Source organism: Panulirus ornatus, chromosome 33, assembly GCF_036320965.1.
Source record: "Panulirus ornatus isolate Po-2019 chromosome 33, ASM3632096v1, whole genome shotgun sequence".
Lineage (NCBI taxonomy): Eukaryota > Metazoa > Arthropoda > Malacostraca > Decapoda > Palinuridae > Panulirus > Panulirus ornatus.
In genome coordinates this window covers 3,595,346-3,621,314 of record NC_092256.1, presented here as the reverse complement: position 1 = coordinate 3,621,314, position 25,969 = coordinate 3,595,346, and the positions used below count along the sequence as shown (strand labels likewise).

The 25,969-nt window shown below is 40.9% G+C and overlaps 1 protein-coding gene across 2 annotated transcripts in view; it reads right to left on the bottom strand.

Annotated features, from left to right (window-relative positions):
- LOC139759410 (leucine-rich PPR motif-containing protein, mitochondrial-like) overlaps positions 1-25,969 on the bottom strand; it is a 407,417-nt gene that overhangs the window by 87,115 nt on the left and 294,333 nt on the right. For both annotated transcript variants that reach the window (XM_071681494.1, XM_071681495.1), the window contains exons 10-11: positions 24,157-24,352; positions 10,836-11,052 (exon numbers count right to left, since the gene is read on the bottom strand). In XM_071681494.1, the coding sequence (XP_071537595.1) occupies positions 10,836-11,052; positions 24,157-24,352 (413 nt within the window). The remainder of the gene's footprint in view (positions 1-10,835; positions 11,053-24,156; positions 24,353-25,969) is intronic.

Genomic DNA, 25,969 nt, shown 5'->3' with positions numbered 1-25,969 from the left:
ACAGCGCTGGTGGCTGATTCATGTGAGAAACTGCAGAAGGTGGTGACTGAGTTTGGTAAAGTGTGTGAAAGAAGAAAGTTAAGAGTAAATGTGAATAAGAGCAAGGTTATTAGGTACAGTAGGGTTGAGGGTCAAGTCAATTGGGAGGTGAGTTTGAATGGAGAAAAACTGGAGGAAGTGAAGTGTTTTAGATATCTGGGAGTGGATCTGGCAGCGGATGGAACCATGGAAGCGGAAGTGGATCATAGGGTGGGGGAGGGGGCGAAAATTCTGGGAGCCTTGAAGAATGTGTGGAAGTCGAGAACATTATCTCGGAAAGCAAAAATGGGAATGTTTGAAGGAATAGTGGTTCCAACAATGTTGTATGGTTGCGAGGCGTGGGCTACGGATAGAGTTGTGCGCAGGAGGATGGATGTGCTGGAAATGAGATGTTTGAGGACAATGTGTGGTGTGAGGTGGTTTGATCGAGTAAGTAACGTAAGGGTAAGAGAGATGTGTGGAAATAAAAAGAGCGTGGTTGAGAGAGCAGAAGAGGGTGTTTTGAAATAGTTCGGGCACATGGAGAGAATGAGTGAGGAAAGATTGACCAAGAGAATATATGTGTCGGAGATGGAGGGAACGAGGAGAAGAGGGAGACCAAATTGGAGGTGGAAAGATGGAGTGAAAAAGATTTTGTGTGATCGGGGTCTGAACATGCAGGAGGGTGTAAGGAGGGCAAGGAATAGAGCGAATTGGAGCGATGTGGTATACCGGGGTTGACGTGCTGTCAGTGGATTGAATCAAGGCATGTGAAGCGTCTGGGGTAAACCATGGAAAGCTGTGTAGGTATGTATATTTGCGTGTGTGGACGTATGTATATACATGTGTATGGGGGTGGGTTGGGCCATTTCTTTCGTCTGTTTCCTTGCGCTACCTCGCAAACGCGGGAGACAGCGACAAAAAAAAAAAAATATATATATATATATATATATATATATATATATATATATATATATATATATATATATATATATATATATATATATATATTTTTATTTTTTTTTGCTTGTACATGTATATACATGTGTATGGGGGTGGGTTGGGCCATTTCTTTCGTCTGTTTCCTTGCGCTACCTCGCAAACGCGGGAGACAGCGACAAAAAATATATATATATATATATATATATATATATATATATATATATATATATATATATATATATATATATATATATATATATATATGTATATATATATATATATATATATATATATATATATATATATATATATATATATATATATATATATATATATTTTTTTTTTTTTTTGCTTTGTCGCTGTCCCCCGCGTTTGCGAGGTAGCGCAAGGAAACAGACGAAAGAAATGGCCCAACCCACCCCCATACACATGTATATATTTACGTCCACACACGCAAATATACATTCCCACACAGTTTTCCATGGTTTACCCCAGATGCTTCACATGCCCTGATTCAATCCACTGACAGCACGTCAACCTTGGTATACCACATCGATCCAATTCACTCTATTCCTTGCCCTCCTTTCACCCTCCTGCATGTTCAGGCCCCGATCACACAAAATCTTTCTCACTCCATCTTTTCACCTCCAATTTGGTCTCCCACTTCTCCTCGTTCCCTCCACCTCCGACACATATATCCTCTTGGTCAATCTTTCCCCACTCATTCTCTCCATGTGCCCAAACCATTTCAAAACACCCTCTTCTGCTCTCTCAACCACGCTCTTTTTATTTCCACACATCTCTCTTACCCTTACGTTACTTACTCGGTCAAACCACCTCACACCACACATTGTCCTCAAACATCTCATTTCCAGCACATCCACCCTCCTGTGCACAACTCTATCCATAGCCCACGCCTCGCAACCATACAACATTGTTGGAACCACTATTCCTTCAAACATACCCATTTTTGCTTTCCGAGATAATGTTCTCGACTTCCACACATTCTTTAAGGCTCCCAGGATTTTCGCCCCCTCCCCCAGCCTATGATCCACTTCCACTTCCATGGTTCCATCCGCTGTCAGATCCACTCCCAGATATCTAAAACACTTTACTTCCTCCAGTTTTTCTCCATTCAAACTTACCTCACAATTGACTTGACCCTCAACCCTACTGTACCTAATAACCTTCCTCTTATTCACATTTACTCTTTACTTTCTTCTTTCACACACTTTATCAAACTCAGTCACCAGCTTCTGCAGGTTCTCACATGAATCAGCCACCAACACTGTATCATCAGCGAACAACAACTGACTCACTTCCCAAGCTCTCTCATCCCCAACAGACTTCATAGTTGCTCCTCTTTCCAAAACTCTTGCATTTACCTCCCTAACAACCCCATCCATAAACAAATTAAACAACCATGGAGACATCACACACCCCCCGCCACAAACCTACATTCACTGAGAACCAATCACTTTCCTCTCTTCCTACACGTACACATGCCTTACATCCTCGATAAAAACTTTTCACTGCTTCTAACAACTTGCCTCCCACACCATATATTCTTAATACCTTCCACAGAGCATCTCTATCAACTCTATCATATGCCTTCTCCAGATACATAAATGCCACATACAAATCCATTTGCTTTTCTAAGTATTTCTCACATACATTCTTCAAAGCAAACACCTGATCCACACATCCTCTACCACTTCTGAAACCACACTGCTCTTCCCCAATCTGATGCTCTGTACATGCCTTCACCCTCTCAATCAATACCTTCCCATATAATTTACCAGGAATACTCAACAAACTTATACCTCTGTAATTTGAGCACTCACTCTTATCCCCTTTGCCTTTGTACAATGGCACTATGCACGCATTCCGCCAATCCTCAGGCACCTCACCATGAGTCATACATACATTAAATAACCTTACCAACCAGTCAGTAATACAGTCACCCCCTTTTTTAATAAACTCCACTGCAATACCATCCAAACCTGCTGCCTTGCCGGCTTTCATCTTCCGCAAAGCTTTTACTATCTCTTCTCTGTTTACCAAATCATTTTCCCTAACCCTCTCACTTTGCACACCACCTCGACCAAAACACCCTATATCTGCCACTCTATCATCAAACACATTCAACAAACCTTCAAAATACTCACTCCATCTCCTTCTCACATCACCACTACTAGTTATCACCTCCCCATTTGCGCCCTTCACTGAAGTTCCCATTTGCTCCCTTGTCTTACGCACTTTATTTACCTCCTTCCAGAACATCTTTTTATTCTCCCTAAAATTTAATGACACTCTCTCACCCCAACTCTCATTTGCCCTCTTTTTCACCTCTTGCACCTTTCTCTTGACCTCCTGTCTCTTTCTTTTATACATCTCCCACTCAATTGCATTTTTTCCCTGCAAAAATCGTCCAAATGCCTCTCTCTTCTCTTTCACTAATAATCTTACTTCTTCATCCCACCACTCACTACCCTTTCTAATCAACCCACCTCCCACTCTTCTCATGCCACAAGCATCTTTTGCGCAATCCATCACTGATTCCCTAAATACATCCCATTCCTCCCCCACTCCCCTTACTTCCATTGTTCTCACCTTTTTCCATTCTGTACTCAGTCTCTCCTGGTAGTTCCTCACACAAGTCTCCTTCCCATGCTCACTTACTCTCACCACCCTCTTCATCCTAACATTCACTCTTCTTTTCTGAAAACCCATACAAATCTTCACCTTAGCCTCCACAAGATAATGATCAGACATCCCTCCAGTTGCACCTCTCAGCACATTAACATCCAAAAGTCTCTCTTTCGCGCGCCTGTCAATTAACACGTAATCCAATAACGCTGTCTGGCCATCTCTCCTACTCACATACGTATACTTATGTATATCTCGCTTTTTTTAAACCAGGTATTCCCAATCACCAGTCCTTTTTCAGCACATAAATCTACAAGCTCTTCACCATTTCCATTTACAACACTGAACACCCCTTGTATATCAATTAATCCCTCAACTGCCACATTACTCACCTTTGCATTCAAATCACCCATCACTATAACCCGGTCTTGTGCATCAAAACCACTAACACACTCATTCAGCTGCTCCCAAAACACTTGCCTCTCATGATCTTTCTTCTCATGCCAACGTGCATATGCACGAATAATCACCCATCTCTCTCCACCAACTTTCAGTTTTACCCATATTAATCGAGAATTTACTTTCTTACGTTCTATCACATACTCCCACAACTCCTGTTTCAGGAATACTACTACTCCTTCCCTTGCTCTTGTCCTCTCACTAACCCCTGACTTTACTCCCAAGACATTCCCAAACCACTATTCCCCTTTACCCTTGAGCTTCGTTTCACTCAGAGATAAAACATCCAGGTTCCTTTCCTCAAACATACTACCTATCTCTTCTTTTTTCACATCTTGGTTACATCCACACACATTTAGACATCCCAGTCTGAGCCTTCGAGGAGGATGAGCACTCCCCGCATGACTCCTTCTTCTGTTTCCCATTTTAGAAAGTTAAAAAAAATACAAGGAGGGGAGGTTTTCTGGCCCCCCGCTCCCGTCCCCTCTAGTCGCCTTCTACGACATGCGAGGAATGCGTGGGAAGTATTCTTTCACCCCTATCCCCAGGGTGATATATATTTTTTTTTTTTTTTTTGCTTTGTCACTGTCTCCCGCGTTTGCGAGGTAGCGCAAGGAAACAGACGAAAGAAATGGCCCAACCCACCCCCATACACATGTATATACATACGTCCACACACGCAAGTATACATACCTACACGGCTTTCCATGATTTACCCCAGACGCTTCACATGCCTTGATTCAATCCACTGACAGCACGTCAACTCCGGTATACCACATCGCTCCAATTCACTCTATTCCTTGCCCTCCTTTCACCCTCCTGCATGTTCAGGCCCCGATCACACAAAATCTTTTTCACTCCATCTTTCCACCTCCAATTTGGCCTCCCTCTTTTCCTCGTTCCCTCCACCTCCGACACATATATCCTCTTGGTCAATCTTTCCTCACTCATTCTCTCCATGTGCCCAAACCATTTCAAAACACCCTCTTCTGCTCTCTCCACCACGCTCTTTTTATTTCCACACATCTCTCTTACCCTTACGTTACTTACTCGATCAAACCACCTCACACCACACATTGTCCTCAAACATCTCATTTCCAGCACATCCATCCTCCTGCGCACAACTCTATCCATAGCCCACGCCTCGCAACCATACAACATTGTTGGAACCACTATTCCTTCAAACATACCCATTTTTGCTTTCCGAGATAATGTTTTCGACTTCCACACATTCTTCAAGGCTCCCAGAATTTTCGCCCCCTTCCCCACCCTATGATCCACTTCCGCTTCCATGGTTCCATCCGCTGCCAGATCCACTCCATGATATCTAAAACACTTCACTTCCTCCAGTTTTTCTCCATTCAAACTCACCTCCCAATTGACTTGACCCTCAACCCTACTGTACCTAATAACCTTGCTCTTATTCACATTTACTCTTAACTTTCTTCTTTCACACACTTTACCAAACTCAGTCACCACCTTCTGCAGTTTCTCACATGAATCAGCCACTAGCGCTGTATCATCAGCGAACAACAACTGACTCACTTCCCAAGCTCTCTCATCCCCAACAGACTTCATACTTGCCCCTCTTTCCAAAACTCTTGCATTTACCTCCCTAACAACCCCATCCATAAACAAATTAAACAACCATGGAGACATCACACACCCCTGCCGCAAACCTACATTCACTGACAACCAATCACTTTCCTCTCTTCCTACACGTACACATGCCTTACATCCTCGATAAAAACTTTTCACTGCTTCTAACAACTTGCCTCCCACACCATATATTCTTAATACCTTCCACAGAGCATCTCTATCAACTCTATCATATGCCTTCTCCAGATCCATAAATGCTACATACAAATCCATTTGCTTTTCTAAGTATTTCTCATATACATTCTTCAAAGCAAACACCTGATCCACACATCCTCTACCACTTCTGAAACCACACTGCTCTTCCCCAATCTGATGCTCTGTACATGCCTTCACCCTCTCAATCAATACCCTCCCATATAATTTACCAGGAATACTCAACAAACTTATACCTCTGTAATTTGAGCACTCACTCTTATCCCCTTTGCCTTTGTACAATGGCACTATGCACGCATTCCGCCAATCCTCAGGCACCTCACCATGAGTCATACATACATTAAATAACCTTACCAACCAGTCAACAATACAGTCACCCCCTTTTTTAATAAATTCCACCGCAATACCATCCAAACCTGCTGCCTTGCCGGCTTTCATCTTCCGCAAAGCTTTTACTACCTCTTCTCTGTTTACCAAATCATTTTCCCTAACCCTCTCACTTTGCACATCACCTCGACCAAAACACCCTATATCTGCCACTCTATCATCAAACACATTCAACAAACCTTCAAAATACTCACTCCATCTCCTTCTCACATCACCACTACTTGTTATCACCTCCCCATTTGCGCCCTTCACTGAAGTTCCCATTTGCTCCCTTGTCTTACGCACTTTATTTACCTCCTTCCAGAACATCTTTTTATTCTCCCTAAAATTTAATGATACTCTCTCACCCCAACTCTCATTTGCCCTTTTTTTCACCTCTAGCACCTTTCTCTTGACCTCCTGTCTCTTTCTTTTTCTCATTTCGTCATGCTATACGTCAATCCTGGGGTTCGCTAGTGCAACATATGCCAGATGTGGAGCTTGTGTTTGTGTTAGGGGAAACAGACTGCCAAATCCATCCAGCTGATCGTCGTTCCTCATACTCCTGTCAGAAGTGGGAAATAACTGAAGCCCCAATGACCAAATCTGTGGTAACTCCTTCACGTTGACTCGCTTCGGGTATATTCGTCAAAAGAAGCAGCTTCGTCCGCTCTGTGGGATCGGATCTCTAGGACGTGAGTCAGAGGATCATCTCGTCCCCATCACATCATTCAGAGCGATACCAGTTTGCATCAGCCTTCACTCCTGCCTGCAGTAGAATGCTTTCTGACATGTTTCATGAGCTCCTCTTCGCCAACGGAACTACCTTGGCCCACCAGTGATGCTACTACGTTTGTAAATCAAGAACCATTGCAACACAAACCTCGCCAGGTGGTAGAGTGTCCCGCAGTGTATCGAGACAGACTTCCCCAGAACTTTTTTAATGGGGAAGTAAATGTGTATAGTTGTGTTACTGGAGTGATAGTTTTCATACATGGTGCTTTGACAAGAAAATAGTGAAATTGGAAAAAATGTAGCTTAGACATTGAAACTTATTGATACAGTGGTTAAATTGATGAGAACTACTATTGACGTTTGTGTAAATAATATATATATATATATATATATATATATATATATATATATATATATATATATATATATATATATATATATATATATATATATATATACACACACACATACATACGCACATATACACACACACACACATATACATATATATACATATGAAAAATGTAAGAAACAATTTAGAAAACTGAAACTTCTAGCTTGAAATGAAATGAAAAAATGAATGTCACATAATGGTTCAACCTCTGGCTATGGAAAAGGGAAATGTATAATTTATTTACACAAACGTCAATAGCAGTTCTCATCAATTTAACCACTGTATCAATAAGTTTCAATGTCTAAGCTACATTTTTTCCAATTTTACTATTTTCTTGTCAAAGCACCATGTATGAAAACTATCATATATATATATATATATATATATATATATATATATATATATATATATATATATATATATATATATATATATATTTTTTTTTTTTTTTTTTTTCTTTTTTTTTCTTTGTCGCTGTCTCCCGCGTTTGCGAGGTAGTGCAAGGAAACAGACGAAAGAAATGGCCCAACCCACCCACATACACATGTATATACATACACGTCCAAAAACGCAAATATACATACCTATACATCTCAATGTACATATATATATACACACACACACAGACATATACATATATACACATGTACACAATTCATACTGTCTGCCTTTATTTATTCCCATCGACACCTCATCACACATGGAATAACATCCCCCTCCCCCCTCGTGTGTGCGAAGTAGCACTACGAAAAGACAACAAAGGCACAATCATTCACATTCAGTCTCTAGCTGTCATGTATAATGCACCAAAACCACAGCTCCCTTTCCACATCCAGGCCCCACAGAACCTTCCATGGTTTACCCTAGACGCTTCACATGCCCTGGTTCAATCCACTGACAGCACATCGACCCTGGTATACCACATCGTTCCAATTCACTCTATTCCTTGCATGCCTTTCATCCTCCTGCATGTTCAGGCCCCAATCACCCAAAATCTTTTTCACTCCATCTTTCCACCTCCAATTTGGTCTCCCACTTCTCCTCATTCCCTCCACCTCTGACACATATATCCTCTTGTCAATCTTTCCTCACTCATTCTCTCCATGTGACCAAAACAATTCAAAACACCCTCTTCTGCTCTCTGAACTACACCCTTTTTCTTTCCACACATCTCCCTTACCCTTTCATTACTTACTCGATCAAACCACCTCACACCACATATTGTCCTTATACATCTCATTCCCAGCACATCCACCCTCCTGCACACAACTCTATCCATAGCGCACTCCTCGCAACCATACAACATTGTTGGAATCACTATTCCTTCAAACATACCCATTTTTGCTTTCCGAGATAATGTTCTCGTCTTAAACACATTCTTCAAGGCTCCCAGAATTTTCGCCCCCTCCCCCACCCTATGATTCACTTTCGCTTCCATGGTTCCATCCGTTACCAAATCCACTCCCAGATATCTAAAACACTTCACTTCCTCCAGTTTTTCTCCATTCAAACTTACCTCAACAATACTGTACCTAATAACCTTGCTCTTATTCACATTTACTCTTAACTTTCTTCTTTCACACACTTTACCAAACTCAGTCACCACCTTCTGCAGTTTCTCACATGAATCAGCCACCAGCACTGTATCATCAGCGTACAACAACTGACTCACTATCCAAGCTCTCTCATCCACAACAGACTGCATACTTGCCCTTCTTTCCAAAACTCTTGCATTCACCTCCCTAACAACCCCATCCATAAACAAATTAAACAACCATGGAGACATCACACACCCTGTCACAAACTGACATTCACTGAGAACCAATCACTTTCCTCTCTTCCCACTCGTACACATGCCTTACATTCTTGATAAAAACTTTTCACTGCTTCCAACAACTTGCCTCCCACACCATATATTCTTAATACCTTCCACAGAGCATCTCTATCAACTCTATCATATGCCTTCTCCAGATCCATAAATGCTACATACAAATCCATTTGCTTTTCTAAGTATTTCACACATACATTCTTCAAAGCAAACACTTGATCCACACATTCTCTACCACTTCTGAAACCACACTGCTCTTCCCCAATTTGTACATGCCTTCACCCTCTCAATCAATATCCTTCCATGTAATTTCCCAGGAATACTCAAGAAACTTATACCTTTGTAATTTGAGCACTCACTTTTATCTCCTTTCCCTTTCTACAATGGCACTATTCATGCATTCCGCCAATCCTCAGGCACTTCACCATGATCCATACATACAGTGAATATCCTCACCAACCAATCAACAACACAGTCACATCCTTTTTTTATGAATTCCACTGCAATACCATCCAAACACACCACCTTGCCGGCTTTCATCTTCCGCAAAGCTTTCACTACCTCTTCACTGTTCACCAAACCATTCTCCCTGGCCCTCTTACTTTGCACACCACCCCGAACAAAACACACTAAATCTGCCACTCTATCATCAAACACATTCAACAAACCTTCAAAATATTCACTACATCTTCTTCTCACTTCATTATTACTTGTTATTACCTCCCCATATGCCCCTTCACCAATGTTCCCATTTGCTGTCTTGTCTTACGCACTTTATTTACCTCCTTCCAAAACATCTTTTTCTTCTCCCTGAAATTTAATGATACTCTCACCCCAACTACCAGTTGCCCTCTTTTTCACCTCTTGCACCTTTCTTTTAACCTCCTACCACTTTCTTTTATACATCTCCAAGTCATTTGCACTTCTTCCTTGGAAAAATATCCACATGCCTCTCTTTTCTCTTTCACTAACAACTTTACCTCTTCATCCCACCATTCAATACCCTTTCTAATCCGCCCACCTCCCACCTTCCTCATACCACATGTATCTTTTGTGCAAACCATCACTGCTTCCCTAAATACATCCCATTCCTCCGCCACTCCCCTTATGTCATTTGCTCTCACCTTTTGGTATCCTGCACTTAATCTCTCCTGGTATTTCCTCACACAAGTCTCCTTTCCAAGCTCACTTACTCTCACCACTATCTTCTCCCCAAACATTCTCTCTTCTTTTCTGAAAACCTCTAAAAATCTTCACCTTCGCCTCTACAAGATAGTGATCAGACATCCCTCCAGCTGCCCCTCTCAGCACATTAGCATCCAAAATTCTCTCTTTTACATGCCTATCAATTAACATCTAATCCAATAATGCACTCTGGCCATCTCTCCTACTCACATACATATACTTATGTATATCTCTCTTTTTAAATCAGGTATTCCCAATCACCAGTCTTTTTCAGCACACAAATCCACAAGCTCTTTTCAGCACACAAATCCACAAGCTCTTCACCCTTCCTATTTACAACACTGAATACCCCATGTACACCAATTATACCCTCATAATAAAAAGGATATTCTAAAGAAAAGATACTTAGTATCAATGCCAACAACAGCTTGGAATCAAACTGCTAACCTATTGAGTTTGCACTTCACTAGGGCTCCTAAGGTAAGATTGTCTGGCTTTACAAGACCTCCAGAATGAAGTATACTGAATAGTTTCCTTGTCAGCTCATAACTGCAGGTTGTAGCAGCTGCTATTAACAGGTTTCTACAGTTTCTTCTAATCTGTTTAGTGTCAATGGTCTTCTTGATCTCCTTACTAGTATATTCTTGAAGCAATGCCACTGCCTCTGCAAGTGAAAAAACATTAATCTTATATTGAAAATTCCCTATGATGCCATACTACACAGACTCATATGATTACAAAATAATTATCAGTTGAGGGGGAAAAGAATCTATGAATTTACCTAACACCTTTAACATGAAAATATCAAAACTACACAAAAGAAGTTATTCCTTCAAGCAAACAAGAAGCCCTATTCACCCATGGAGCAAAGAAAAAATTACTTAATACAATAAAGCACACTGAATTATACGAACAAAACCCATACTCTGTATAAACGCAGCTCAAGTTAGACCTATATACAATGCAGAGAAGACTCCATATTTTCTAAAGTATAAGACAGACATTCTAATGTAATCATGATCAAATGGTAATTCAAAACATATTTGTAAAACAAATTCTCTTGAAACAGAGTAATAAATTGATAAACCAGCTATAGAGTTGGGATGAGTATATCTTCACACAACTCAAAAATTATTTGCAAAAAAAAGTTCATATTGCTCCTTTCAGAAAAGAAATCAAAAGACTTGTGAAACTCTAACTGTAAGATTAAATGGACAGAAAATGGGCTTTCATCTCGAGCCCAGGTTGTAAGTACCTATACTCAAAACTTTTTCTATGACCTACACATAAACACTTCATTGTAATTTCTTTAAACTAATAAACATGCAGCGGTTTCATCTCTACTAATACATGTACATCTCTGGTTACTAACTAAATGTAAAATCTAATCCATAAAGTCAAAGCTTTTCAGTATATTGCAGAAACTCACTCCAAGTCCTTATCTAGCAACTGAATCTCATAGCTATGGAAAGATACACACTTCTTGTCTAAGGGTTTTTGGGTCCAAGAATCATATGTTATATATCTATGCACCTACATGAGGAAACTCAAGTCAATCAATATATCATTCATGAAGCAAAGCACTCTTATCCAAGAGATCTGTAATTACCTCCCTTCTTCCACTGACATCTCCTTTCCCCTAGTTTCACTTATAGTTCTCTTATCACTACTTCCATATATTATTTTTCATACATACTTGCCATTTCCATGGTTGTTTAATTTGTTTATGGATGGGGTTGTTAGGGAGGTAAATGCAAGAGTTTTGGAAAGAGGGGCAAGTATGAAGTCTGTTGGGGATGAGAGAGCTTGGGAAGTGAGTCAGTTGTTGTTCGCTGATGATACAGCGCTGGTGGCTGATTCATGTGAGAAACTGCAGAAGCTGGTGACTGAGTTTGGTAAAGTGTGTGGAAGAAGAAAGTTAAGAGTAAATGTGAAAAGAGCAAGGTTATTAGGTACAGTAGGGTTGAGGGTCAAGTCAATTGGGAGGTGAGTTTGAATGGAGAAAAACTGGAGGAAGTGAAGTGTTTTAGATATCTGGGAGTGGATCTGGCAGCGGATGGAACCATGGAAGCGGAAGTGGATCATAGGGTGGGGGAGGGGGCGAAAATTCTGGGGGCCTTGAAGAATGTGTGGAAGTCGAGAACATTATCTCGGAAAGCAAAAATGGGTATGTTTGAAGGAATAGTGGTTCCAACAATGTTGTATGGTTGCGAGGCGTGGGCTATGGATAGAGTTGTGCGCAGGAGGATGGATGTGCTGGAAATGAGATGTTTGAGGACAATGTGTGGTGTGAGGTGGTTTGATCGAGTGAGTAACGTAAGGGTAAGAGAGATGTGTGGAAATAAAAAGAGCGTGGTTGAGAGAGCAGAAGAGGGTGTTTTGAAGTGGTTTGGGCACATGGAGAGAATGAGTGAGGAAAGATTGACCAAGAGGATATATGTGTCGGAGGTGGAGGGAACGAGGAGAAGAGGGAGACCAAATTGGAGGTGGAAAGATGGAGTGAAAAAGATTTTGTGTGATCGGGGCCTGAACATGCAGGAGGGTGAAAGGAGGGCAAGGAATAGAGTGAATTGGAGCGATGTGGTATACCGGGGTTGACGTGCTGTCAGTGGATTGAATCAAGGCATGTGAAGCGTCTGGGGTAAACCATGGAAAGCTGTGTAGGTATGTATATTTGCGTGTGTGGACGTATGTATATACATGTGTATGGGGGGGGGTTGGGCCATTTCTTTCGTCTGTTTCCTTGCGCTACCTCGCAAATGCGGGAGACAGCGACAGAGTATAAAAAAAAAAAAACTTGCCATTTTCCATGTTACCAAGGCAGTATCATGAACAGATGATGACCCTTAGAGGGAAAATCCTCACATAGTCTTCTTCTCTGTTCCTCCTTTTAGGAAAGTAAAATGGGAGAGGATTTCCAGTCCTCTGCTCCCAGCCCTTTAAGTCATCTTTTACAACACGTAGGGAATACTTGGGAAGTACTTTTTCTTCCCTAGTCCCAGGGAAAGGGGAGAAAAAAAATTTCCCGAAGTATTCCCTGCGGGTCAAAGAAGGCGACTAAAAGGGGAGGAAGCGAGGGGGCTGGTATTCCTCCCTTCCCATTATTATTTTTCCAAAAGAGGGAACAGAAAAGGAGGCTAAGTGAGGCTATTCCCTCTAAGTCCCTGTCCTATGTTTTATGGTGCTACCTTGCTGGTGAGGGAAATGGTGAATATGTAGGAAATATATACAGAGGTATAAGCTTGTTGAGCATTCCTGGGAATTATATGAGAGGGTCAAGGCATGTACAAAGCATCAGACTGGGGAAGAGCAGTGTGGTTTCAGAAGTGGTAGAGGATATGTGGATCAGTTATTTGCTTGGAAGAACGTATGTGAGAAATACTTAGAAAAACATATGTATTTGTATGTAGCATTTATGGATCTGGAGAGTTGATAGAGATGCTCTATGGAAGGTATTAAGAGTATATGGTGTGAGAGGTAAGTTGCTAGAAGCAGTGAAAAGTTTTTATCGAGGATTTAAGGTATGTGTACCAGTAGGAAGAGAGGAAAGTGATTGGTTCCCGGTGAATGTTGGTTTGCAGCAGGGGTGGTGATGTCTGCATGGTTGTTTAATGTGTTTATGGATGGGGTTGTTAGGGAGGTAAATGTAAGAGTTTTGGAGAGAAGGGCAAGTATGCAGTCTGTTATGGATGAGAGAGATTGGGAAGTGAGTCAACTGTTGTTCGCTGATGATACAGTGCTGGTGGCTGATTCGGGTAAGAAACTGCAGAAGTTGGTGACTGAGTTTGGTAAAGTGTGTGAAAGAAGAAAGCCGAGAGCAAATGTGAATAAGAGCAAGGTTACCAGGTTCATTAGGGTTAAGGGACATGTAAATTGGGAGGTAACTTTGAATGGAGAATAACTGGAGGAAGTGAAGTGTTTTAGATATCTGGGAGTGGATTTGGCAGCTGATGGAACCATGGAAGCAGATGCGAGTCACAGGGTGGGGGAGGGGGCGACGGTTCTGGGAACACTGAAGAATGTGTGGAAGGCGACAACGTTATCTCGGAGAGCAAAAATAGGTATGTTTGAAGGAATAGTGGTTCTAACAATATTACATGTTTGTGAGGCATAGGCTATAGATAGGGTTGTGTGGAAGAGGGTGGATGTGTTTGAAATGAGATGTTTGAGGACAATGTGTGGTGTGAGGTGGTTTGATTGAGTTAATAATGAAAGGGTAAGAGAGATGTCTGGAAACAAAAAGAGTTTGGTTGAGAAAGCAAAAGAGAATGTATTGAAATAGTTTGGTCACATGGAGAGAATGAGTGAGGAAAGACTGACAAAAAAGGATATATGTGTCAGAGGTGGAGGGAACGAGGAGATGTGGGAGACCAAATTGGAGGTGGAAGGATGGAGTAAAAAAGATTCTGAGCGGTTGGGGCCTGAACATACAGGAGGGTGAAAGGTGTGCAAGGAATAGAGTGAATTGGAACGATGTGGTATACCGGGGTCAACGTGCTGTCAACAGATTGAACCAGGGCAAGTGAAGTGTCTGGGGTAAACCATGGAAAGTTTTGTGGGGCCTTGATGTGGAAAGGACCTATGGTTTTGGTGCATTACACAAGACAGCTAGCGACTGAGTCTGACCAAATGTGGCATTTGTTGTCTTTTCCTAGCGCTACCTCGCACGTACGGGGAGAGGGGGATTCCATTTCATGTGTGGCGACGGGAATGGATGAGGGCATTGTTGGAACATTGCTGGAACCACTAATCCTTCAAACATACCTATTTTTGCTCTCAAGATACTGTTCTTGACTTCCACACATATTCTTCAATGCTCCCAGAACCTTCGTCACCTACCCTACCCTGTGACTCACTTCCATGGTTACATCTGCTGCTATGTCCACTCCCAGATATCTAAAACACTTCACTTCCTCCAGTTTTTCTCCATTCAAACTTACCTCCCAAATGACTTGTCCCTCAACCCTATTGAACCTAATAACCATGCTCTTATTCACATTTACTCTCAGCTTTCTTCTTTCACACACTTTATCAAACTCACTCACCAGCTTCCGCAGTTTCTCAACCGAATCAGCCACCAGTGCTGTATCATCAGCAAACAACAACTGACTCACTCCCCAAGCCCTCTCATTCACAATAGACTACATATTTGCCCATTTCTCCAAAACTCTTGCATTCACCTCACTAACAGCCCCATCCATAAACAAACCAAACAACCATGGAGACATCACACACCCCCCGCCACAAACCAACATCCACTGGGACCCAATCATATTCCTCTCTTCCTACTTGTACATATGCCTTACATCATCGATAAAAACTTCTCTGCTTCTAGCAACTTACCTCCCACACCATATACTCTTAATACCTTCCACAGAGCATCTCTATCAACTCTTATCATATGCCTTCTCCAGATCTATAAATGTTACATATAAATCCACTTGTTTTTCTAAGTATTTCTCACATACATTCTTCAAAGCAAACACCTGATCCACACATCTTCTACCACTTCTGAAACCACACTGTTCTTCCCCAATCTGATGCTCTGTACATACCTTCACCCTCTCAATCAATACCCTCCCATATAATTCCCCAGGAATACTCAACAAACTTATAACTCTGGAATTTGAGCACTCACTCTTATCCCCTTTGCCTTTGTACAATGGCACAATGCATGCATTCCACCAATCCTCAGGTGCTTCACCATGAACCATACATACAGTGAATATCCTCACCAACCAGTCAACTACACAGTAACCCCCTTTTTAATAAATTCCAGGGCAATACCATCCAAACCCACCACCTTGCTGGGTTTCATTTTCAGCAAAGCTTTCAATACCTCTTCTCTGTTTACCAAACCATTCTCCCTGACCCTCTCACTTCGCACACCACCTCGACCAAAACACCCTATATCTGCCACTCAATCATCAAACACATTCAACAAACCTTCAAAATACTCACTCCATCTCCTTCTCACATCACCACTTCCTGTTATTACCTACCCATTAGCCCCCTTCACCGATGTTCCCATTTGTTCTTTTGTCTTACACAATTCATTTACCTTCTTCCAAAACATCTTTTTATTCTTCCTAAAGTTTAACGATACTCTCTCAACTCAACTCTCATTTGCCTCTTTTTCACCTCTTCCATCTTTCTCTTGACCTCCTGCCTTTCTTTTATACATCTCCCAGTCATTTGCACTTTATCCCTGCAAAAATCGTTTCAATGCCTCTCTCTTCTCTTTCACTAGCATTCTTACCTTCACCCCACCACTCACTACCCTCTTTAATCTGCCCACCTCCCACCTTTCTCACGCCACAAGCATCTTTTGCGCAAGGCATCACTGCTTCCCTAAATATTTCTCATTCCTCCCCCACTCCTCTTACATCATTTACTCTCACCTTTTTCCATTCTGTACTCAGTCTCTCCTGGTACTTCCTCACACAAGTCTCCTTTCCAAGCTCACTTACTCTCACAACTCTCTTCACCCCCAACATTCTCTCTTCTTTTCTGAAAACCTCTACAAATCTTCACCTTCACCTCCAAAAGATAATGATCAGACATCCCTCCAGATGCCCCTCTCAGCACATTAATGTACAAAAGTCTCTCTTTCACATACCTATCAATCAATACGTAATCCAATAACGCTCTCTGGCCATCTCTCCTACTTACATATGTATGCTTATGTATATCTCTCTTTTTAAACCAGTTATTCACAATCACCAGGCCTTTTTCAGCACACAAATCTACAAGCTCTTCACCATTTCCATTTACAACACTGAACAACCCATGTACCCATATTATTCCCTCAACTGCCACATCACTTACCTTTGCATTCAAATCACCCATCACTATAACCTGGTCTCGTGCATCAAAGCTACTCACACTCACTCAGCTGCTCCCAAAACACTTGCCTCTCATGCTCTTTCTTATCATGGCCAGGTGCATAGACACCAATAATTACCCATCTCTCTCCATCAACTTTCAGTTACACCCATATCTATCTAGAGTTTACTTTCTTACACTTTATCACATACTCCCACAACTCCTGCTTCAGGAGTAGTGCTAATCCTTCCTTTGCTCTCATCCTCTCACCAACCCCTGACTTTACTCCAAGACACTGCCAAACCACTCTTCCCCTTTACCCTTGAGCTTCGTCTCACTCAGAGCCAAAACATCCAGGTTCCTTTCTTCAAACATACTACCTATCTCTCCTTTTTCTCATCTTGATTACATCCACACACATTTAGACACCCCAATCTGAGCCCTCAAGGAGGATGAGCACTCGCCGCATTACTCCAACTATTTCGCCTTTTAGAAAGTTGAAATACATGGAGGGGGGTTTCTAGCCCCATGCTCCCATATACACACATAAACATAACAACATATACACATCTACATACATATACATACACATACATAGACATGTAAATATATGCACATGTTTATATTCATACTTACTTGCCTTCATCCATTCCTGGTGCTACCCAGCCCCACAGGACACAGCATACTATATCATGCTTCAGCAAGGAAGATAGACAAAAAGGCCACATTCATTTATACTCAGTCTCTAGCTGTCATGTGTAATGCACCAAAACCACAGCCCCCTATCCACATCCAGGCACCACAGACCTTTCAATGGTTTACACCAGATGTTTCGCATGCCCTGGCTTAGTCCATTGACAGCATGTCGATGACCCTGGTATACCACAACATTCCAATTCACTCTGTTCCTTACGCACCACTCACCCTCCTGTACGTTCAGGCCTCGATCATTCAAAAGCTATTTCACACCATCCTTCCACCTCCAATATGGTTTCCCCACTTCCTTGTTCCCTCCACCTCTGGCACATAAATCCTCATTGTCAGTCTTTCCTCACTCATTCCCTCCATGTGACCAAACCATTTCAACACACCTTCTTCTGCTCTCTCATCCACACTCTTTTTATTTCCACACATCTCTCTTACCTTTTCATCACTTACTCGATCAAACCACCTCACACCACATATTGTCCTCAAACATTTCATTTCCAACATATCCACCCTCCTTCATACAACCCTATCTACAGCCCATACCTCGCAACCACATAATATTGTTGTAACCACTATTCCTTCAAACATTCCCATTTTTGCTCTCTAAGACAGCATTCTCTCTTTTCACACATTCTTCATCACTCCAAAATCCTTTGCCCCCTCTCCCACCCTGTGACTCACTTCTGCTTCCATGGTTCCATTCACTGCTAAGTCCACTGCCAGATATCTAAAACACTCCACTTCCTCCAATTTTTCTCCAATCAATGCATCAATCAAACTTACATCACAATTAACTTATTCCTTAACTCTACTAAAACTAATAACCTTGCTCTTACTCACATTTACTCTCAACTTTCTTCTTTCACACACTCTCCCAATCTCAGACACCAACTTCTGCAGTTTCTTACTCGAATCAGCCACTAAAGCTGTATCATTGGCGAACAATAACTCACTTCCCAGGCTCTCTCATCCATAACAGATGGCATACTCGTTCTTCTCTCCAAAACTCTTGCATTTACCTCCCTAACCACCCCATTCATAAACAAATCAAACAACCACTGGGTCATCACACTCCCCTGCCACAAACCGACATTTGCTGGGGAAAAATCAATCTCCTTACTTCCTACTCGTACACATGCCTTACATCCTTGGTAAAAACTTTTCACTGCTTCTAGCAGCTTACCTCCCACACCATATACTCTCAATACCATCCACAAAGCATCTCTATGAACCCTATCATATGCCCTGTCAAGATCCATAAATGCTACATACAAATACATCTGTTTTTCTAAGTACTTCTCACATACATTCTTCAAAGCAAACACCTGATCCACACATCTACCACTTCTGAAACCACACTGCTCTTCTTCAATTTGATGCTCTGAACATGCCTTCACCCTCTCAATCAATACCCTCCCATATAATTTCCCAGGAATACCCAACAAACTTATACCTCTGTAATTTGAACACTCACCTTTATTCCCTTTGCCTTTGTACAATAGCACTATGCAGGTATTCTGCCAATCCTTAGGCACTTCACCATGTTCCATACATACATTGAATATCCTTACTAACCAATCAACAACGCAGTCACACCCTTTCTTAATAAGTTCTACTTCAATACCTTCCAAACCAGCCACATTGCTAGATTTCATCTTCCTTAAAGCTTACAATACCTCTTCTCTCGTAACAAAACCATTCTCCCTGATCCTCTCACTTCGCACACCACCTCGACCAAAACACCTTATATCTGCCACTGTATCATGAAACGCATTCAATAAACTTTAATATTCACTCCATCTCCTCACTCATCACTTCCTGTTATTACTTCCCCCTTGCCCCCTTCACTGATGTTCCCATTTGTTCTCACATCTTATGCACATTATTTACCTCCTTCCAAAACATCTTTTTATTCTCCCTAAAATTTAATGATACTCTCTCACCCCAACTCTCATTTGCCCTTTTTTTCAACCCTTGCACCTTCCTCTTGACCTCCTGCTGCTTTCTTTTATACAGCTCCCAGTCATTTGCACTCCTTCCTTGCAAGTATTGTCCAAACGCCTCTCTTTTTTCTTTCACTAACAACTTTACTTCTTCATCCCACCACTCACTACCCTTTCTAATCCGCCCATCTCCCACTTTTCTCAGGCCACATGCATCTTTTGCACAAACCATCACTGCTTCCCTAAATACATCCCATTCCTCACCCACTCCTCTTATGTCATTTGCTCTCAGCTTTTGCTATTCGACATTCAATCTCTCCTGGTAGATTCTCAAAGAAGAGTCCTTTCTAAGTTCACATACTTTCACCACTCTCTTCCCCCCAACATTCTCTCTTCTTTTCCGAAAACTTCTACAAATCTTCACCTTTGCCTTCACAAGATAGTGATCAAACATCCTATCAGCTGCCCCTCTCAGCACATTAACATCCAATAGTCTCTCTTTTACACGCCTATCAATTAGCACGTAATCCAAAGATGCCCTTTGACCATCTTTCCTACTCATATATGTATACTTTTGTATATCTCTCTTTTTGAATCAAATATTCAAAATCACCAGTTTTTTTCTGCACACAAATCCAACAGCTCTTCATCATTTCCATTCACAACAGTGAATGCCCCATGTACACCAATTTTACTCTTGACTGCCACATTACTCACCTTCGCATTTAAATCACTTATCACTAATACCCAGTCTCATTCATCAAAGCTATGTGCTAACTATTGTAGTCATTTTTAGAATAAAAGAGTCAATTCCTGTGGTATTGATATTCATATTTTTTGAGGAAATATGATTATTTTCTTCATTTATTATTGTAAAGAAAGTTCTGCTTGTGCAAATAATATCTAAATACATAAATAATGTGAAAGGGTAAGAGAGATGTGTGGATATAAAAAGAGTGTGGGTGAGAGAGCAGATGAGAGTGTGTTGAAATGGTTTGGGCATATGTAGAGAACAAGTGAGGAAAGACTGACAAAGAAGATATATGTGCTGGAGGTGGAGGGAACAAGAAGCAAGAGTCCAAATTGGAGGTGGAAGGATGGAGTGAAAAGGATTTTGAGCAATCGGTGCCTAAACATAGAGGAGGGTGAGAAGCATGCAAGGAAAAGAGTAAATTGGAATGATGTGGCATAACAGGGTTAATGCGCTGTCAATGGACTGAACCAGGGCAAGTGAAACATCTGGAGTAAACCATGGAAAGGTCTGTGGTGCCTGGATATAAGGAGTGGTGGTTTCGGTGCATTACACGACAGCTAGAGACTGAGTGTGAAGGAAGGTGCCCTTTTTCTGTCTTTTCCTGGCTCTACCTCACTGAAGGGGGATTTAGTGATGCTCTTTCCTGTGGGGCGGGTTGGCGCCAGGAATGGATGAAGGCAAGTAAGTATGAATATGTTAATATATTTATACTTAGTGGATGGGCCATTCTTTGTCTGTTTCCTGGAGCTACCTCACTGATGCGTGAAACAGCAATCAAGTATAATAAAAATAATAATAAAATGATATGCATATTATATACATGGAGACCAAATTAAAGATAGAAGGATGGGGTGTAAAAGCTTCAAGCCATCGGGGCCTGAACATGCTGGAGGGTGAAAGGCTTGCATGGGATAAAGTAAACTGGAATGATGTGGTATACAGGGACTGAAGTGCTGTCAATGGACTGAGCCAGGATCTGTGAAGCATCTGGGGTAAACCATGGAAAGGTCTGCAGGATCCAGTTGTGGATACAGAGCTGTGGTTTTGGTGCTTTACACATAACAGTTAGAGAATGGATGTGAGAGGATGCAGTCTTTCTTTGTCTGTTCCTGGTGCTACCTCACCAACATGGGAAACGACAATCAAGTATGAAGAACAAATTAAGAAGAATGTACAATATGTAAAACAATATACAGATGATACATATTCACAGTGCCTGAATGAAGACACAAAGTGCTTAATGAGATTAGGTGTATTCAGAATTAAGTCATACTAGGAAAGACCATACACTGATGTTGCAATATTTTGAACAATTTCAATTCATTCTCCTCTTTCACAATCACATCAATTAGTCACCTAACTAACTATAATGACATAAACTAAGGCTATTAAAGATATGTACCAAAAGCAGTATACAAATTCGATTTCTAGCAAACTACAATAAAATATATGAGGCATTAATGATAGGAACATGGATGGCTTCTATTTTACTTGATTTTGCTGATGCATTTGAGAGAAAATTTTCAAAATTTAGTTAAAGTATTAAAACAAAACAAAGAAATGTGAAATAAGAAGATGGAAGAAAAAGAGTTTCTGACAAGGATATAATTCTGAGCAGAGGCAAATATAACTATCAGATAAAGTTTTATCCTTGCAACAATATTAGCTTTAACACTGTTTATTATATCAGATGATGCCTCAGGGAACAGTATTAGCTTTGAAACTGTGTATGGTAACACCAGATATTGAAAGAGAGGATAAATACGTACACAGAAAGCATGAAGCAATGGCATGAAAATCTATACATCAACCTAACTGAAATCAATAATTCATAAAGCATTACACATTTTCTTTAAATATGGTAGAAATGTTAGCCATGACCAAAGAATACAATGCAAACATATTCTGAATGCAGTGCTTCCAAGAAAAAAGACATTTTCAGTCTATACATAATAGACAACATCTGGTATAGACCATCACAGTTACCTGTGGTGGCCTGCGCCAGACATATAGATCAAACAGGCCTACACAGACACAGCAACCGAATAAGCCACAACTGAGAGGGTCCTGAAGAGGGAAGGCCATGCAGGGGATGGGGGAGTGGGTTCAGGGGAAAGGAAGGCAGTGTAAGGAATGGGTCAAGCATGAGGAAGGCTGCAAAAGGGGTAGGATGGGGGGCTCTGTGCAGGGTTTGAAGGTCTTGGAAGGGGAAAAACCAGATAGGGGTGAAGATTTAAGGGAGGGAGGGGCAGTTCTAGGGGCTTAAGGTTTTGGAAGAAAAACCTGTACAGGGATAGGGGTTCAAGGGAGGGGAGGACAATTCTAGGGGTGGAGATCTGGGGAGAGGAGAGATATGCAGGAAAGGTGAGAGGCTCAGTGGAGGGGAGGGCAGTGTAAGGGGTGGGGTTCAAGGGAAGGGGCTGTGCAAGGGTTAAGGATTGGGGTAGGGGGTGGACCATATGGAGGACAGTCGTCTGGAGAAGGTGGGGGGTAGTGTAGGGGGTGGGTAGTTAGTTAAAGGGAGGGCCTTGTAGGGGAGTAGGGGATGGGGGAATGGAAGAACCGTGCAGAGGGTGGCAGTCAGGACAGCAGGGATGGAGGGGTAATGTAGGGGGAGGAAATTGGAGGAAGGAAAGGCCATGGAGGAAATGGAGGTTATATAATGGAGGATGTGTTTGTGTGTTATATCCAGCCACAAAAACAACCAAAGTGATTGAAGTTTCAGAACCCAAAATGATCAAAGCTTCAAACCTAGGTTCAAGGCTGGCTGAGGAAGTTAACAGTAATATGACAGGATCAGAAGACAGAAACTAAATACAAAAAGATTTAAATACATAAGCAGGCATTAAAAATAAGGGTCCAAATCGAAATCAAGAGTGAAAATAATATGAAATATTCTCATGTCAGGTAATGAGCAGTTTGTTATGAGAACTTTCCTTATGATATAAAGAATTCACATGATATACATGTTCACTTGCGATACAAAAAGAGGCAAAATTGAATACTGTGTTGCATGGTTGCAAACTTAATAAGATGAAACTCTTATACTCAAAAGAATTCAAATACAGAACAGAATACACATACTATCATGGAAGGTTGAAAGAACATGAATTATAAAGTCAAGAAAAAACAAAAATAAAAAAATTATTTATGCATGGCAAAACATACATACATCAAAAGGCACCAAACACCCATCAAGAAAATAGAAGAAACTCTACAATATATTGCCCTACAAAATAAAAAAAAACTGCAAGAAGTGAGTATAAAAACTATTAAGAGATGACTGGGTAAACAGCTAGAAATTGTGACAGAAGAACTTAAAACTGAAAACTATGTAATGTATGTAGCAATAGATAACAAAGGCATTTCAAATGCCAGGTATATGATACACACTGCACACTAGCCCTGCCTCACAGCAACATCTTACTAATATGTGGTTACCTTTCCTATTCTATCTTGATTCTCATTCACATTTGAATGATAAGCCATACACAGTAAGATTCCTTAATGTTACAATAGCACATTTCAAAGTCCTCACCTTGGCCTCTTCCATTTTCAACACAAAGGGTAGAAAGGTCAATCACTTTATAACAGTCCAAAGTAAATGATGGATGTTCCTCTTGGATACTAAGGTACATTTCAAAAGCTACATCAACATTTTTATTACTAATATATGCCATGAGAATGCTTGACATCATTCCAGCACTTAGACCCATCCCATCATCTTTTGCCTTCTGTTAAGAATGAAATTCATCAACAATTGGTAAATACTGTGAAATTTATCTAAAATCTAAACTTTAATGTATGTTCCTGACATACCTAAAACAAAACATTAGCTTTTAACTATTCAACTTCACAGATATGCTACACATGACTGAAAAAATACATACCAGGCCATGATTTTACAGATTTATTCATAACAGTGATGAGGAACATTGATATGGCAGAAGGTACAAAATATTCACAACTCAAAATTCAGACTTCAAAGTTGGGGTTACAAAGGTTAAGTTCACTTACTTACTATGGTATGATCAGGAATGATCTATCAACCCAACATTCTAATCAAATCACCTTTGCAAATATCAGTTTTCAAGTCCAAAATGGCAACATTTAAGTATTCATGATAGAAATTTGCAAAAGAATAGTAAATTTCTGCATACACAAAATGAAATGAAACAAATAAAATGATATTACAGTATACATAAACTCAGTGCTAGTAATGTAAGCTTCTGAAAGAAAGGAAGAACACAGTAAGGAAATGTGCAGAAAAGTAAGAATACAAAACAACATCAATCAGTGTGAATCTAATGAAAGGGTGTGAACAAAGCAATTCCTGGAAGACACTGTATTCAAGGTTTATCAAATACTGTCTATTCTGATCCTGGATGGCTCAACTCTGTCAAATGACTAATTATATCATGGAAGGTGTCTTATCATAGAAAAAATTGAAAAAAGGAACAGCCAAAGAGTGTGGTAACACAAAAGCAGCTACTGCCAACCTTTGCTAATTACGACAGCCTCTCCCAATTAGTCAATACAGGAATTAGAATGTAAGAAAGTAAATTCTCGATTAATATGGGTAAAACTGAAAGTTGATGGAGAGAGATGGGTGATTATTGGTGCATATGCACCTGGGCATGAGAAGAAAGATAATGAGAGGCAAGTGTTTTGGGAGCAGCTGAATGAGTGTGTTAGTGGTTTTGATGCACAAGACCGGGTTATAGTGATGGGTGATTTGAATGCAAAGGTGAGTAATGTGGCAGTTGAGGGAATAATTGGTATACATGGGGTGTTCAGTGTTGTAAATGGAAATCGTGAAGAGCTTGTAGATTTATGTGCTGAAAAAGGACTGGTGATTGGGAATACCTGGTTTAAAAAGCGAGATATACATAAGTATACTTATGTAAGTAGGAGAGATGGCCAGAGAGCATTATTGGATTACGCGTTAATTGACAGGCACGCGAAAGAGAGACTTTTGGATGTTAATGTGCTGAGAGGTGCAACTGGAGGGATGTCTGATCATTATCTTGTGGAGGCTAAGGTGAAGATTTGTATGGGTTTTCAGAAAAGAAGAGTGAATGTTGGGGTGAAGAGGGTGGTGAGAGTAAGTGAGCTTGGGAAGGAGACTTGTGTGAGGAAGTACCAGGAGAGACTGAGTAAAGAATGGAAAAAGGTGAGAATAATGGAAGTAAGGGGAGTGGGGGAGGAATGGGATGTATTTAGGGAATCAGTGATGGATTGCGCAAAAGATGCTTGTGGCATGAGAAGAGTGGGAGGTGGGTTGATTAGAAAGGGTAGTGAGTGGTGGGATGAAGAAGTAAGATGATTAGTGAAAGAGAAGAGAGAGGCAT